We start from the raw sequence: 18,031 nt of genomic DNA, 5'->3' as shown, positions 1-18,031 counted from the left end.
TTTGAAGAAGTGTTATGTCTTAAGATGTTTTTGCCCACATCTATTAAAAATTCATCTGTTAAATGTATATTCTTTATTATGATTTCTGGTAAGTAAAATACATCCAAAGTGTGCAGAGTGGGTCAAAGTGTAGCACATAACTATGTTTCTCACAATGATGTGCTAAAATTTCCTACAAGATTTGTAATTTTAATGAGTGTATTCAAGCAATTGGTGGATAATTAGAGTAACTATGGAGTACCTCTAAAATGCTCTGACTGACTTAATTAAAAAAAGATGAACTTCATTTTCATTTCATATATTTGTAGATAACCTTTTGGGACAGAAATGAATGTGTGAATATGTGACATCTGGGATGGAAGAGAAGACAAGAGAGGCACTTAGCATGAGATAGCAAATTGAGTTTAATGAGATTGAAATGTTACAAGGGTGCTGAAGCTCGTCTTCTACAGACAAGTTAATGAGCCCAGCAGGATATGCAAAAAACTGTGTGCTTCTGCGGAGTGTAAATTCATATCACTTCAGTTAATCTAATCTGTTCTCTCTTTCAAACACTCCCCTGTATTTTTTCAGCATTTTACTCTTAAGCAGAAAGTATACTTTAAGAAATGCTCACTTAAAAAAAGCAACAGCAATAACAACGGTATTTGGAATAAGAGCTGTTACTTTTAGAAGGTTTGTCTAGGATGAACATTTGCCTTCCTAATTCCCTTCTACTTTTTGTACTTTTGAGCATGCTCAGGATGAGCCCACTAATCCAGTTCTTCTCTAACACAATGCACCTCTTCCCCTCAGTCATTTTCTCCTTTCTTCTCATTCTTTTCTGCATCCTGTATGTTCTTTCATGCATGTCCCTGCCTAACCCCCATTTGCTGAAGTTTCTCCTAAATTTATATTCACTATGTCACCTAAATATACTGCTCAATAAAAATTAAGGGAACGCTTTATCATCACAGTCTTAACACCAAGTCAATTTAGCTTCAGGGATATCAGTTTGTCCATTTAGGAAGCATATGCGATTGTGAATCAACTTTATCTGCTTTGGTGCAAATGAAAGTGACAACAGGTAAACTGGAGAGGCAACAGCAAGACAACTCCCAAAAGGGAAAGGTTTTACAGATGGCTAGCCACAGACAATTGCTCTCTCCATATCCTTCCTGACTGATTCTTCTCTAGTTTTGCATTTTGCTATTCTCCTTGTCAGTACTGGTAGCATGAGGCGGTACCTGCAGCCAATTCAGCTCCTCCAGGATGGCGCATCCATATGAGCCACTGCAGGAAGGTTTGTTGTGTCTCCAGGATATGGGCCGTTATACGAACAAAGCTGCACAGGGCTGTGGAAGGGCATCAACCCAGCAGCCAGACTGGTATCTGCTCCTTTGAGAGAGGAGAAACAGGAGGAGCACTGTCAGAGACCTACCAAGTGACCTCCAGCTGGCTATTGTTGTGCATGTTTCTGACCAAACCTTTAGAAACAGGCTCCATGAGGGTGGCACAAGGGCCTGACGTCCTATAGTGGGACCTGTGCTCACAGCCCATCACCGTGCAGTTCGATTGGCATTTGCCAGAGAATGCCACAATTGGCAGCTCCATCACTGGTGCTCTGTTCTCTTCATAGATGAGAGAAGGTTCACACTGAGTACATGTGACAGACGTGAAAGAGTCTGGAGACCCCATGGTGAACATTATGCAGCCTGCAAAACCATCCAACATGACCGATTTGGCAGTGGTTCAATGATGGTCTAGGGAGGCATATCCTTGGGTACTCTGACTGATGTTAGGAATTGGCATTAAATTGTCTGAGCCATTGTCAGACCTTAAGCTAGTGCAGTGAGCCCTGGATTCCTCCTGGTGTAGGACAATTTACGGTCTCATGTAGCCAGACTGTATAGGTAGTTCCCGAATGATGAAGGCATTGATGTTATTGACTGGCCTGCACGTTCCCCGCACCTAAATCCAATAGAAAAACTCTGGAATGTTATACTGTATATCAGTGACTCCAATGCTGCCAAGTAGCTCCACAGATTGTCCAGGAGCTCACTAATGCCCTGTTCCAGGTCTGGGAGGAGATACTCTGGCCACTACTGGTCTATGTTTCCCCCATTTCCATGGTTATACTACTAAAGAGAAAGATAAGTGGCTTCCTACCAAAGTGGTTAGGTTTGCTTAGGAGTCTTAGTAGCATAGCACTATATGGGAATGCAACCAAACCGAGACTGCCCTTTAAGTCATTGAAGGAGGAGGAGTTCAAAGTAACCCGGGCAAGAGAGTTTAGATAGATAGATAGATAGATAGATAGATAGATAGATAGATAGATAGATAGATAGATAGATAGATAGATAGATAGATAGATAGATAGATAGATAGATAGATACATACATACATACATACATACATACATACATACATACATACTTTATTAATCCCAAGGGGAAATTCACATACTCCAGCAGCAGCATACTGATACAAAAAACAATATTAAATTAAAGATTGATAATAATGCAGGTAAAAACAGACAATAACCTTGTATAATGTTAATGTTTACCCCACGGGTGGAATTGAAGAGTCGCATAGTTTGGGGGAGGAACGATCTTCTCAGTTTGTCAGTGGAGCAGGACAGTGGCAGCAGTCTGTCGCTGAAGCTGCTCTTCTGTCTGGAGATGACACTGTTTAGTGGATGCAGTGGATTCTCCATAATTGATAGGAGCCTGCTTAGCACCTGTTGCTCTGCCACATATGTGAAACTGTCCAGCTCCATGCCAACAATAGAGCCTGCCTTCCTCACCAGTTTGTCCAGGTGTGAGGCGTCTTTCTTCTTAATGCTGCCTCCCCAGCACACCACCGCGTAGAAGAGGGCGCTCGCCACAACCGTCTGATAGAACATCTGCAGCATCTTATTACAGATGTTGAAGGACGCCAGCCTTCTAAGGAAGTATAACTGGCTCTGTCCTTTCTTACACAGAGCATCAGTATTGGCAATCCAGTCTAACTTATCATCCAGCTGCACTCCCAGGTATTTATTGGTCTGCACCATCTGCACACAGTCACCTCTGATGATCACGGGGCCCATGAGGGGTCTGGGCCTCCTAAAATCCACCACCAGCTCCTTGGTTTTGCTGGTGTTCAGGTGTAGGTGGTTTGAGTCGCACCATTTAACAAAGTCATTGATTAGGTCCCTATACTCCTCCTCCTGCCCACTCCTGATGTAGCCCACGATAGCAGTGTCATCAGCGAACTTTTACATGTGGCAGGACTCTGAGTTGTATTGGAAGTCCGATGTATATAGGCTGAACAGGACCGGAGAAAGTACAGTCCCCTGTGGCGCTCCTGTGTTGCTGACCACAATGTCAGACGTGCAGTTCCCAAGACGCACATACTGAGGTCTGTCTTTAAGATAGTCCACGATCCATGCCACCAAGTATGAATCTACTCCCATCTCTGTCAGCTTGTCCCTAAGGAGCAGAGGTTGGATTGTGTTGAAGGCGCTAGAGAAGTCTAGAAACATAATTCTTACAGCACCACTGCCTCTGTCCAAGTGGGAGAGGGATCGGTGTAGCATATAGATGATGGCATCTTCTGCTCCCACCTTCTCATGATATGCAAACTGCAGAGGGTCGAGGGCGTGTTGAACCTGTGGCCTCAGGTGGTGAAGCAGCAGCCTCTCCATGGTCTTCATCACATGTGATGTCAGAGCGACAGGCCAGAAGTCCTTCAGCTCACTAGGATGTGATACCTTTCTCCTTTACAAAGAATCAAGTTGCTCAAAGATGGCCTAGGTAGGAATAGCAGTCAAGACCAAGAGGAAGTGGAAAGTGGAGGAGGCTGTCCAACTGGAATAGTCATGCTTGCCCCACAGGGTTCCTGTGGGAGCAGTGATGCATGGGAGGGGTGGGCTGAAAACCTTCCCAACCCCAGGGTTCAACACTACTAGAGGGAAAGAGAGATGCAGACTGGTCCAGGAGGAGTTGAGAGCAATTGTGAAGGAATGGATGGAGGAAGAGAGGCCCACAAAGTCAGTAGTATTGAAGCAAAAGCTTTAACAAGGTGTTGGAGGGCAGTGGACAGAAAAGTCACATTGGCTTTGGCAGGCAGAACCACAACAGATTAAATTCCTTATCCAGTATGTGTACAATGTCCCACCAAGACCATCTAATGAATGTCGTCAAGACCTCTTTTGAGGCCAGATATCCTCCTCACCTCAGAGCCACCAAGTACCAACATTTTTCTTAAACTAAAATTGCTGTTAGAGGATCATCTGGAGGAGGCAAGCCAAAGGGAAATAACAGAAACAGAGGGCTGGTGAATGACTGTTTAATACAGTGCTGGAAAGCAAGGTCTATGATGATCAAGGTTTGGCTGTAGGGGTTTTGCCAGCCAGTCCTTCTATAAAACCCTCGATTCACTGAGTACCACTGGATGAAAAGGAGGACATTTACTAACATCATGGAGGCAGTGGAAAAGGGATTGAGATGGCTTTGAAAAAAGAGAGAATGTTCTTGGCGATCTACTGCAAAGTTCCACTTAAACACAAGTTGATGTTATGTGTTGAAAGACCTGAAACATGGAAAGATCCCTGGAACATCACTAATGATGTGTTCAATAAAATTGAACAATGTATTCTGATCATTTCTGTTTATGTGTATCAAACCAGTCCCTAACGTGAAGAGAGTGGCAAAGAATTAAGGAGTAAATACCACATAAAAAATGTGAGATTGTCAGAGTATGTTGTCTGCAGTTCTAACTGTTGCAGAGTTGGGTGCACTCATGTAATGAAAATTAGTTTTATTCAGGCGTTGTGTGATATAAGCCAAACATACATAACCTCAGTCCATCCATCCATTACTAAACTTTCTTAATTCAGTCTAAATACAACAGAATAGGTATACTTTAATTTTTAAACCATTTTTATTGTTTGAAAATTTTTGTTAATTTTTTAAACAGATTTAAACATTATATAAATGTTATTGTAGCAAATATCTTTATTGAAATCCTTCATTTTCCCCAGGAACTTGAAAGAGTTACCTCATTACAAACAAATCTTCAATTAGCAGCTGTCATCTGTACAAATGCAAGAAGGTAATATATTTTTAAGTTTTAAAGTATTTGTTATTTTACTGCATCATTCCGTGCTCTTTATATTACCTTTTTCACTGCACTATTATGTTAGTTAAACCTCTGGTAAAAAATTGTCTCAAAAGCTAATTTGATAAAATAGTACAGTTATGTTTAGTGCAAAAAAATATAGTAAATGTAAAATCTGAAATTGTTTATGTAGTGCACATTGTTTATTTTGATATACATAAAATAATCTAGTCATTACTTGTGTCAATGTTGTTGTGTCTGCAGGCAACTTAGTTTTGCCAAAGAAGGATTTACACAAGCCAGCCTTGGACTACTTGCAAACCAAAAGAAGAGACAATTGTTGACCGGATTGCTGAAGTCACTGAGAACAATTAAAACATTAGTAAGTGACTTAAGTGGAATCTACTAAAATGTATTTAATTTAGTTATTGTTTAATTACTTATTTTTATAGCATTCATATAGTATTGGTTTTTTAAAAATGGTGAAAAATTGTTTGGATTTTAGAAGGCACAAGTAAAAATTTAACTTTCATGCAACTTCATTTCCAGGAGGATCAGTAGCACATTTGTTAGCTGATGCCCTTGTGTTTGCATGAGTTTTTCTCTGAGTATCCCATTTTTCCTCCCATACCCCTAAGGTCTCGTTAGATTAATTGGCAAATCCAAACTGGCTCTGTAATAGTGAGAGTGCCTCACAGAGGACTGGCACACCATACAGAATTGTTGCTCTCTTCCCTCAATGCTTCCACAATGATCTCTCCATTACCTTGCAATATCCTGGTAGGTTATAAAAGATATGAATTGCTGGATTTAATTTCTATTTTTTATATTTGAGCTGTCATTTGATATGCAGTAAGTTTGGTAAAGACCCATGAGTTGCTGACATTTATATTTATCAATTTGTACTGTTTTAATTGCTATAATTGATCACTATCAGGAATGATTTTCTTATTCATGTTAAAGTTTAAAAATGCTTCATGTGTTTGTTCTTCATTTTTATTTAAAGGAATGCTGTTTTATTAACAGTTGTTCACAATACTTCTGTTTACTACTTTATTCTGCTTCTCTTTCTATCTGTTCCCTGCTTCATTTAGTCTGTTTTTTATGTCAGAGTTATGATTGAGATGTACTGTAGTGTAACCTATTTATCTTTTCCACTGTTTGGAGTGGGAGTCTAAAAATTGAGTTTTGAAGAAACATTGTTTCATCTCTATTTTTATCTTTTGCTAGCAACGGACTGATGTAAGATTGAGTGAACTGTTAGAGGTAAGAACTTTTGTGAGAAATCTTAATGTATTTTATGTATGATTAGTGACAGATTTTCTGCAGAACATTTAATGAAAAAATAGTAATATATTCTAATCTAATGTACGTTAAATTTTGCAGTATTCTTTGCCCAATATTGTTTCCAAAGCCAAAAACCTCAAAAACAGAGACCAATCGGTTGACAATATGACTTCCTCAGCCTTCAAAGGTTGCTTGTCGGAGGAAGGTTCTATTCACTGTGGTAGCAGGTTCAGCAGTGAATGCTCGTTTGTAGCCTTAGTGCTTTTTAATTAGCGAAAGGAAACTAGAAGAGATGGGGACTTCTAGAATCTGAGTGGAAGAGATGTCATTGGTCTTCCAGAATGTTTTCTCCCATTCTAAGTTTAGTGAGGGAAAGGATGTTAACATCCTCAGTAATCCTTCCATTTCTTACCTTAACTGAGCCTTCCAAGTGCAAAAATCGTTTGATCAGGTACTACTGTGCCATGTTTGACTGTGCAGACACATTTATGTTGTGAACTGTAAGATCAGAGTGGTAATGCAGCAAAAATTAAACTAAAAAACATCATGTTAGTCCATTCTCTCACATAAGGCTTAGATTGTTTCTTTACATGTGTTAGCTATGTTGAAAAAAACACACAAATATTTTTAGACTATTTATATCCTGATGGAAGACGCTAAAGTGTTCCACCTTACACCTGGTCTCTGTTCTATTTACACTATCTTTTTATGGTAGGTTCATAAAAAGTCTGTGGTTCCATTAGTTACTCTACCATATGTAGAACCAGTGTCCGTGTAAACAAACACTTTCAATCAGGTCATGGTGATCACTGACTGGTTTCATTCTATACCACCATGCTGGTGATAAGGCTATATGCATTTGGGAGCCATTTGTAAAATAAATATTTCATCTTCTCTGATTTTCTTCCCTTGGAGTCACAAGTGCACTACACTGAAGATGGAGTGCAACGAGTAAATGTAGTTTGGGCTGATGACAGAATTCAAGATGGCTTGCAAATGTTGATCGTTAATGAGAAAGTAGACAAATATGAAACAGTCTGAAAGAAACAAGTATCTTGAGCAGCACAAGTCTTGCTGATAATAAACAGCAACTAAAATATGAGTTTAAAAAAATGGCGAAAAAAACAGCACCACATTAATTTTTTCCTTATTTTCCATCTGGTTAAAGAGTTATGTATCCATTCTGTTTGTTGTGCTCAATGTTCAAGCTATGCCTATTTTATCTCTCTTAATTGCAACAAAAATACACCTGAACCTGTGGTATCAGCTGGCGTTCTTGGGAAATTACACTAGTTTTGTCCCTTATAATACATTTTTTGATGTTAATTACCAGTTTTTGTTTATACAGTTAGGTCCATAAATATTTGGACAGAGACAACTTTTTTCTAAAATTGGTTCTGTACATTACCACAATGAATTATAAATGAAACAACTCAGATGCAGTTGAAGTGCAGACTTTCAGCTTCAATTCAGTGGGGTGAACAAAACGATTGCTTAAAAATGTGTGGCAACTAAAGCATTTTTTAACACAATCCCTTCATTTCAGGGGCTCAAAAGTAATTGGACAATTGACTCAAAGGCTATTTCATGGGCAGATGTGGGCAAGTCTGTCATTATGTCATTATCAATTAAGCAGATAAAAGGCCTGGAGTTGATTTGAGGTGTGGTGCTTGCATTTGGAAGATTTTGCTGTGAACGGTCAAAGGAGCTCTCCATGCAGGTGAAAGAAGCCATCCTTAAGCTGCGAAAACAGAAAAAACCCATCTGAGAAATTGCTACAATATTACGTGTGGCAAAATCTACAGTTTGGTACATCCTGAGAAAGAAAGCAAGCACTGGTGAACTCAGCAACGCAGAAAGACCTGGATGTCCACGGAGGACAACAGTGGTAGATGATCGCAGAATCATTTCTATGGTGAAGAGAAACCCCTTCACAACAGCCAACCAAGTGAACAACACTCTCCAGGGGCTCGGCATATCTATATCCAAACTTACCATAAAGAGAAGACTGCATGACAGTAAATACAGATGGTACACTGCAAGGTGCAAGCCACTCATAAGCCTCAAGAACAGAAAGGCTAGATTGGACTTTGCTAAAGAACATCTAAAAAAAAGCCAGCACAGTTCTGAAAAAACATTCTTTGGACAGATGAAACCAAGATCAACCTCTACCAGAATGATGGCAAGAAAAAAGTATGGAGAAGGTGTGGAACAGCTCATTATCCAAAGCATACCACATCATCTGTAAAACACGGTGGAGGCAGTGTGATGGCTTGGGCGTGCATGGCTGCCAGTGGCACTGGGACACTAGTGTTTATTGATGATGTGACACAGGACAGAAGCAGCCGAATGAATTCTGAGGTGTTCAGAGACATACGAGGGGGGACCCAAAAATAACCAGAAATATTTTTAAAACGTGTTAAATTTAATTTTCTGTACAAAATACAATTAGTCTCCTTCAAAGTACTCTCCATTGGCGGAAATACACTTAACTAACCGTTTGTTCAATTGTTCGAAACATTTTTTAAATTCGTCTGAAGTAATGCCCATTAATGCTCTGGTCGTTTCTTGTTGTACCTCTTCGACGTCAGCAAAACGCCTTCCTTTCAAGTCTTTTTTCATCCGAGGGAACAAAAAGAAATCACACAGAGCTAAATCCAGCAAGTAGGGTGGGTGGTTCAGGGTTGTCATACCGTTTCTAACAATAGTTTCTGCAACACTTTTTTCAAGAAGAAAACAAAATTTCACTGCCGCGCATTGCTCACGATAATTGGCCATTGTAAAAAAACGACGCTTGCACAAAACTACTTTTACAAAAAAAATTCACTGAACACAAGCACAACCTTCCAGACTGATGGCACTTGGCAGACTGACTTGTGAGGACTGTAACTAGATCGCCGTAGTGGCCCAACCATGTACTACAAGTACCAACCTAACAACAAAAAAATTCCGGTTATTTTTGGGTCCCCCCTCGTACTGTCTGCTCAAATCCAGCTAAATGCAGTCAAATTGATTGGGCGGCATTTCATGATACAGATGGACAATGACCCAAAACATACAGCCAAAGCAACCCAGGAGTTTATTAAAGCAAAGAAGTGGAAAATTCTTGAATGGCCAAGTCAGTCACCTGATCTTAACCCAATTGAGCATGCATTTCACTTGTTGAAGACTACACTTCAGACAGAAAGGCCCACAAACAAACAGCAACTGAAAGCCGCTGCAGTAAAGGCCTGGCAGAGCATTAAAAAGGAGGAAACCCAGCATCTGGTGATGTCCATGAGTTCAAGACTTCAGGCTGTCATTGCCAGCAAAGGGTTTTCAACGAAGTATTAGAAATGAACATTTTATTTCCAGTTATTTAATTTGTCCAATTCCTTTTGATCCCCTGAAATGAAGGGATTGTGTTAAAAAAATGCTTTAGTTGCCTCACATTTTTATGCAATCGTTTTGTTCACCCCACTGAATTAAAGCTGAAAGTCTGCACTTCAACTGCATCTGAGTTGTTTCATTTAAAATTCAGTGTGGTAGTGTACAGAACCAAAATTAGAAAAAAGTTGTCTCTGAAGTATTAGAAATTAACATTTTATTTCCAGTTATTTAATTTGTCCAATTACTTTTGAGCCCCTGAAATGAAGGGATTGTGTTAAAAAAAATGCTTTAGTTGCCTCACATTTTTATGCAATCGTTTTGTTCACCCCGCTGAATTAAAATTTATTTTGATTACCCTTCATTGTGCATTGAATAAAAGATTTTTGTTTGCACACTTAATATCTGATTAATATCATTATGTGTAATATTCAGATAAACAAAAATTGTATTATTTCACCACAGTATTTTTGTGAACATTAATATTTAGGGTATAAATACATAAATGTACTGGAACATATCAATATGTATGTGCATGCTTTAAATGTAGTAAGAAATTTATATTAAAATTTTATATCTAGAGAAAGTATGCATATTTGAAATGATCAGACGTATCAAACCTTGAAGATTTTTTAACTACCTTTAATTGACATTTTTTTTTAAATCAAGTATTTTAATATTTTGAGCTTTCTTTCTTTCTTTCTTTCTTTCTTTCTTTCTTTCTTTCTTTCTTTCTTTCTTTCTTTCTTTCTTTCTTTCTTTCTTTCTTTCTTTCTTTCTTTCTTTCTTCAGGAAGAAGATTATCCTGGTGCTATTCAGTTGTGCCTAGAATGCCAAAAAGCAGCTAGCACATTCAAACACTACAGCTGTATCAGGTATGCACTATCCATTCAGAACTGGAAAAGCCTTTATTCCTAATGCACTCGTCTCTGAAGTACTGACAGGTCCTTCAAACAGTCCTGCTGAGGTTGAATAAAATTTTAGATTTCTTTGATTATGTTATTGAAATCCAAAGGAGAATTCTTTCTTTAACCTGCTGTAATACTTGTTTAATTGTATTATTATTATGAGTGTCAACAGCTTTCTCAGCATGTGTCACTTTAATTGAATCACCTTGAGTCAAATATTTTCTACACCCCAGAAACATTATTCAAAAATAGTTAAGAATTGTAATTTAGAGTACCTACTTTAATTTGGAAATGTTAGCATTTGGAACATTGCTAAATATTGTGACAGGGCACCAGTTTACAGATATTTTTATTGTAGGAACACAGGCAGATTAAATGACTTGCCCCAAGTCATAGAATAAGCTACTGGTGACAATTGAATGGACAGTTTTTCTGACTTTTAAGTGTAAGGCCTTAGCTACTACTGTATATCACACTACTTGACCAAGCAAAAAGATGCTTTATTCTTTTATTAGAAACAGTGCAAATAATGGTGATCCTGAATTTTACACAGTGTGCAGCTCAACCTAAAAATGTGAGTCCAGATATTCATATAATAAAATACAATCCCTTTTACACATAAATGAAACTGACACATATTCTCTCACCATAAAATTTGGAAATTTGAGGCAATACCACACAGAGCTTTGATGTGTAAAGTCAATTTGTTCACTAGGCAAAATTCAAAGTGGTGCGTTTGAAAGTCCTCATTTGAGTCATGCTTAAAGTAGACTAGTTTAAATGTGTATACTGAAAGATGCTGGGATTACTCCACCAATGTCTCAAGAAAAATAAAAACCTCCTGCATTCACGATCTACAGTAAATACACAATTCCACTTCTGAGAATGTCTGTTAAGACTGCCAACATGCGTACACATTCCCATACCTATAATGTTAACTGCCACCAAGTGTCTTATGTGCATTTTATTATGTGGTAATCTGACTGCTATGTATATCATCACAAGAACTGTCAAAAACAGTGCAGAGAAATGGTAAGAAAAATGTTCCAGTCACTATGCCTAAAGGTAAATTCAGAAAAACTGAATAAAATGTTTAAAAAACAGAACATAATATGTATGACAGAGTACACTGAAGGTCAATGGTTCCATTGGATTTTGTCTTTTTCATGAAGGTAAAATTCCTTGTCTATTGACCTGTTATAATGAATAGCAATCTTTACACAGGCAATAATGTTCTTCTTGGAGAGCAGGAGCTTTCTCCTTGCAACCCTGTCTCGCACTACATTGTTGTTCAGCCCTCTCCTGATGGTGGACTAGTGAACAGTGACATTAGCCAATGCCTGAGAAGCCTTTAGACCTAAAAACGATTCCTTAACTTTGTTCTCATAATACCTGAAAAAAGTCCAGTTCTATTTGTAGTGTTGGTGCTGTTAAAGTGCTGCATACTGCTACTATTGTATATCTGACTGTCTGTTTTATCTAGTGAGAACTACATGATTAGGATACAGTACATTTGCTTACGTGCATTTTTCAAAATTTTTGATTTTAAGTCGAATGCCCTAGGCATTGTACCACTTTGCCTGTTGCTGTACATTACATTACAAACATAAAGTGTATAGTTAAATTATGAGGTAGAAATACAGTTACAATACTTTGGCAACTGCTACAATCCTCTACCACTGTGCTTAAAAATCTATTATTTGTGTACATTTTTAGGATAGGTTTTTTTATACATTTTTTGTATACGTATGATTAAGTATTTTTTAAGAAAAATTAATCATTGGCATTCTCTAATTTAAAAGTAGCAATTAAAATATTACAATAAGTAAATAAATAATGCAGACAACATGGATTATGCCTAATGCTTGAAAGTAAGTGTGTTCATTTGTGATAAGGTGTGATTGACAGCACAATTCAAACTTTATTCAGGGGAATTGCAAACAAATAAAACAATACAACAGGATGTTTTCCAAGGATGATGATGTAGTTTTTATGTCCCATATAATAATAATAATAATAATAATAATAATAATGCCTTCTCTTTTTTTAACCACAACAGAAAGTAGTTGTAAAATATAGCTATACAGTATAAAATGTTAAGATGATTTATTTCTTTTTGTCCTGCTACATTTTGGTACATAACACAAACAGAGAAGAATGCAATAGGGAATTATGTAGCTCATCATATTTAGCAGCTGTTATTCCACAATGGTAGAAACTGCTGTATACTGCGTAAATTATAACAACAGTTGTTTATTGAATATGCCTAATACAGATTTATTAGTACTTGACAAAACAGATATGTTCATCAAGAACTATAAAACTGTAAGATATAAAATATTTTCGTAGACTTTTAAGTATTCATTTACTAGGTACAACTTGCAAAACCCTTTGTAAGAAATTAGCTTATTGTTTTTTTGAACCTATGAGATTGTTGACATATGTTTAGCAAACAACTGATTTTTGCTTTTAACCACAAAGCACATTTTGTACAAATATACATACTGTATTTATTTGACATACTGGTTGTAACAGAACTGACGTGACTTAGCAAACCTATGAGACAAGTTAATTCATTTGGACTTCAGACATCATATATTCAACAGCAGTGTTGTGGCTTGTCGTTGCAAGGTCAGTGAGGGTTTATCTACAACTGTCTGTTAACTGTTTGCTGTAGACATCCAGGATTTACAGCATTTGCTAGAGTGTAGGTTATGACATTTGCTAGATTGTTGGATTATATTCCAACTAGCCGACCTGCAGCGTAGTATACGCCGCATAATTATTTATTGATGGGTGAACACTTCCTGAAAGACACAGTTGTGCAAATGGGGTGGGTTTGAGGATACGACTGTGAGTGAATGAAAAGATGGAACTCTGGAGAGAGCAACATACAATTGTCTGTGACTGAAAAATGGTTTTGGCAGATACAGGCATATGTTTTTGAAAGTTTGGCCCTTTGCCTTATTAATTGTCATTGCAAAGGCTAATCTAACAGGAAATTGTCTGCGTGTAAAAGTAAAAGGCAAATATGAATCTGATGGGGTCAGGGAATAAGGACAGTTTGTGAGGTAGCAGCTGCGATAGTTTTACACTCCAGTACATTGCGGTGAATGCTGGTAACAGTCAGTCTAGTGCCATTACAGAGGCTTCTTGCTGGCATGAGGTTTCTGAGAAGCATGACGGCTGAACCAATTTTAATTTTGAGTTTATACGGAGGCATGCCAGTGGAGTAAGACTGCTAAGAAATTCTTCAGGGAATGAAGGACGTTCTTGGAAGTGAATGGTGATAGTAGCTGGAAGTATTTGAGACATCGCCACAATTTCTCCCTCGCCACCATAAACTCTGGAAGTATTCATGTAGTCAGCGTATTGTTGAGCAGACTGTATGACTATGTTTCCGTGACTAAGAACAACGAACAGCACGTTGCTGAAGTTATTCCAATGTTGGCAAACAAAGGTTACAGCCATGTTGCGAAGTTCGAGAGCAACAGTTTCGTCGATGACATTTTTCCAGAAATATCCGACTGATAGAAAGAAACAGTAACCTGATGCAGGAATGTGTATAACATTGAAAGAAGAGTTGTTTACATGAAATACATGTGAAGCGGTGGCCATGTTAGGAAAATGAACAGTCAACGTGTCTCAGAGGTGCATGTGATCTGTAACACAGACCAAAGCGACTCAGGATGTGTTTGGTGAGGAGTTGGGGGCGGGGACATGAGCAGGCAGTGTGCATGCCTCGAGAGCGACGGTGGACACGGGAGGAGGGTTAGAGTTGGTGGGCAGGGCTCTGTCGTGCGTATCCCATGACGCGGGAGGAGGGTTAGAGTTGGCGGGCGGGGCTCTGTCGTGCGTACCCCGTGCGCACTGCCTGCTCATGCCTCAAGAGCGAGGGTGGACGCAGGAGGAGGGTTAGAGTTGGCGGGCGGGGCTCTGTCGTGCATACCCCATGGTCGGGCAATATATACTGTATATATATATATATATATATATATATATATATATATATATATATGTAGATCATAAATCATCAAGAATCATTTTTTTTGTAGAATGTCATTGTGGCATTTCAATGGGAGGAGAGAGACAGAGACAGAGAGGGAGAATGAATGAGTACTCCGAGTACTCCAAGTACTCCAACCCCAAGTATTTTGAGTACAGCCAACTGCACTAACATATTTTTTTATTACACTCCCAAGCAGTGTTTCAGGCCTGCAGTATTTTATTTCACTCTTTCAGCTTAGTTTGTATGAGTGCTTTTTATACTGTATATTGAGTTGTTAAGTATGTGTGCATATTTGAATTCCTTTACTTTTGGTAATGTGCTGTTAATATTACATGCTGGGAAGAATGTTAATGATTGATATCTATGGGATCAACAAATGATTTGTTTATTAGACAACATAAAAATCATAATGATTAAAAATTTCTCTAGAATTTCTTTTTTCTTTATGGCACAGCAGTGTGTTAGGTAGTTGATATGTTGTAATGATTACTGCTCATGCATGGCTTAGGCAACTGTTACACAGTATGTGTGTTATGATTGAATTTCCACAATGATAAGAAGGATGTGAGTCTTCAAAAGGTGACTCTCAAGCAGACCAGGATATCCACTGGTCTATCCAGAAAAGCCTTATCCTGACCCAACTTAGCCCCAAGCACTTCCTGCTGGCTTCAGCCTGAACAGGCCCAGAAATGAGGGAACTGCCAAACTATATATAAATATCACAAAAATGTAACAAAAGCCATACAAGAGGGGGATGACCATAAACCCTTGGCTTGAATTAAAAAGGAAAAAAGAAAATCTTTGTAAATCAAGGACTTATTCGCTGAAAACTAGATAATACAAAGATAAAGCTCAAAAACCAAAAGGACGCACAGAGGCACAAAGGAGTTGACTCAGATCCTTAAAAAGCACATCCAAGTCCACCATCCAGAAATCAAAATCCATAGACGTAAAAAAAAAACAAAAAAAACCACAATTCTCACTTAACGTCATAAGAAAGAATGATCTCTGGCTTCTGAGAATTACCACCTCACTTGTCTAGCAAAAGTGAGCATTTGGGAGCAGTGACTTTAGGGGGCACCAAAGAACAGTTAATGAAACAGAACAAAGCTATATATCAAATAGAAAATGCAGTATATAAAATTGTGCCATAAAATAGCACAAAAACAAACATAAAATATATAACCACACATAACTCAGTAACAACATGTTTCATGATGCTGAGTTTTCAGTACAGTTTGCCATGTTAATGTTAAGAGGTAGTGCAATGTATATTAATTTTATAGCTTTTAAGTAAGCATTTGTAGAGTTGCAAGTTTGAGAAATATGCTGTGTATCATTTGTATACATTGCAACATCATTGTAATTGTTGCCATTTGTGTTTGGGAAACTTTGTATCACATCCACTGTCTCACTACAAATTGAACATCTTGATGCTAAACAATATTCACACAATAACAATAAGATTAACAATTTCCATCTGATTTTATTTAGTGTGGAATAGTTACTGTATTTTATTAATTAAAGGGAACTCCATTTTAATTGATCAAAATCAATATACAACTTGAAACAGGAATCATATATGGAAATGACGTGTTTTTTTTTTTTTTAGCAGAACTTTACTAAAATAAAACTATCTGTGAATTAGTTAAACTTTGTACTGATCTTGTCTAATACAAAAGCACTTCACAACTCAATGCCATGTCTTTTTCCTGACTATCTTAAAATGCTTCTTACATTGGTTCCATATTCTGAGTGAGTAAAGCACTATTGGGTTTTTAGTATATTGACGATAACTTGCATTTATTGGGGCGCAAAGCAAGGAATATAAAGAAGTACTACAGGATTTTATTTCTATTGCAGACCAAGCCTGTATATGTTCATCAATTTGTGTCCATGTCCAGGTTTTTATAGTTTGTATGTTTTCTGCCTAGTAGTAAAATTGAAAGTTAGGTAGAGCCATGCCACCTTCTGCCTTTGGCCTTTGTAGGGTCGCTCTTTGGATACGTGGATGTTTTGAATTCCAAATAAATGTGGCTATGGTTGAATATAATTTCTTAAAAAATGATTTATTGATGTATATTGGGATGTTTTGAAATAAAAAGAGAAGCTTAGGGAGGATATTCATCTTAATAATGTTAATTCTTCCAGCTAAAGTGAGGTGGAGGGTTGACCATCTATGCAAGTTTTGCTTAATTTTTTCCATACAGATGGCAAAATTTTGTTGATAAAGATCTTTATGTTTACTTGTGATGTTTACCCCTAGATATTTAAACTGATCTGCGATGATAAAAGGGAAGGTGTCCAATCTAATATTGTGTGCTTGAGAATTCACTGGAAAGAGCACACTTTTAGTCAAATTAATCCTGAGACCAGAAATCTTTTGAAATTCTGTTAGTGCTGATAGGACTGCAGGCACAGTATTTTGTGGGTCTGGTATATACAGTACCATATCATCTGCATATAGAGAAATTTTCTGTTCAAGTCCTTCTCTGATAATCCACTTTATCTCATAAGCATTTCGACAGTGAACTGCCAGTGGCCCAATGGCAATTGCAAAAAGTATTGGTGATAAGGGGCATCCTTGTCTGGTACCAAGTTCTAGTTTAAAGTAGTCTGAATTAATGTTGTTAATACAAACTGAAGCTTCTGGATTGGTATACAGTAGTTTGATCCATGCACAAAAGTTCAGGCCAAACCCAAATTTCTCCAGTATAGCGAAAAGGCAGTTCCATTCAATCATATCAAATGCTTTTTCTTCATCCGAGGATAATAAAATCTCTGGGATGTTTGACTTTGCAGGTGAATATATTACATTAAACAGGCATTGAAGATTGGACGCTAAGTGTCGGCCTTTAATAAATCCAGTTTGATCTTGTGATATTACTGAAGGCCGCACTTTCTCCATCCTTCTAGCTAGGACTTTGGAGAATATCTTAACATCATAATTCAGAAGTGAAATTGGTCTGTATGATGCACATTGTAATACATCCTTATTTTGTTTAGGAAAGATGGTGATTAATACTTGGCGAAACGTTTGAGGTTGAATTTTATGTCTCTAGCTTCTGCAAATGTTGCTAATAGCAGGGTAGCTAGCTGAGTGGAGAACTTCTAATAAAATCCGGCAGGGTGGCCATCGGGGCCTGCTGCTTTCCCACTCTGAAGTGATCTTATAGCATCTAATAATTCTGATAGTGCCAGCAGTTTATCCAATTCCTCTGCACTAAGAGCATCTATTTGTGGTATCTCTAATGCATCCAGAAATGCATTAGATTGTGTCTTGTCTTCTTTAAACTCAGTAGAGTATAAGGATTTATAGTAGTCTCTAAATGTGTGCATTATATTTTTATGGTCAATGATTTTGTCTCCATTTGTATTG

The 18,031-nt window shown here is 37.8% G+C and overlaps 1 protein-coding gene across 4 annotated transcripts in view; it reads left to right on the top strand.

Moving 5' to 3' along the window:
• vps50 (VPS50 EARP/GARPII complex subunit) overlaps positions 1 to 18,031 on the top strand; it is a 408,283-nt gene that overhangs the window by 131,757 nt on the left and 258,495 nt on the right. For all 4 annotated transcript variants that reach the window (XM_051936104.1, XM_051936105.1, XM_028817093.2 and 1 more), the window contains exons 6-9: positions 5,006 to 5,076; positions 5,347 to 5,464; positions 6,313 to 6,348; positions 10,528 to 10,610. In XM_051936104.1, coding sequence (XP_051792064.1) covers positions 5,006 to 5,076; positions 5,347 to 5,464; positions 6,313 to 6,348; positions 10,528 to 10,610 — 308 coding nt within the window. The remainder of the gene's footprint in view (positions 1 to 5,005; positions 5,077 to 5,346; positions 5,465 to 6,312; positions 6,349 to 10,527; positions 10,611 to 18,031) is intronic.

The sequence above is a fragment of the Erpetoichthys calabaricus genome, chromosome 13, assembly GCF_900747795.2.
Source record: "Erpetoichthys calabaricus chromosome 13, fErpCal1.3, whole genome shotgun sequence".
In the NCBI taxonomy this organism is placed as follows: domain Eukaryota; kingdom Metazoa; phylum Chordata; class Cladistia; order Polypteriformes; family Polypteridae; genus Erpetoichthys; species Erpetoichthys calabaricus.
The sequence above is the reverse complement of the archived record's forward strand: the minus strand, read 5'-3'. Positions and strand labels throughout refer to the sequence as shown.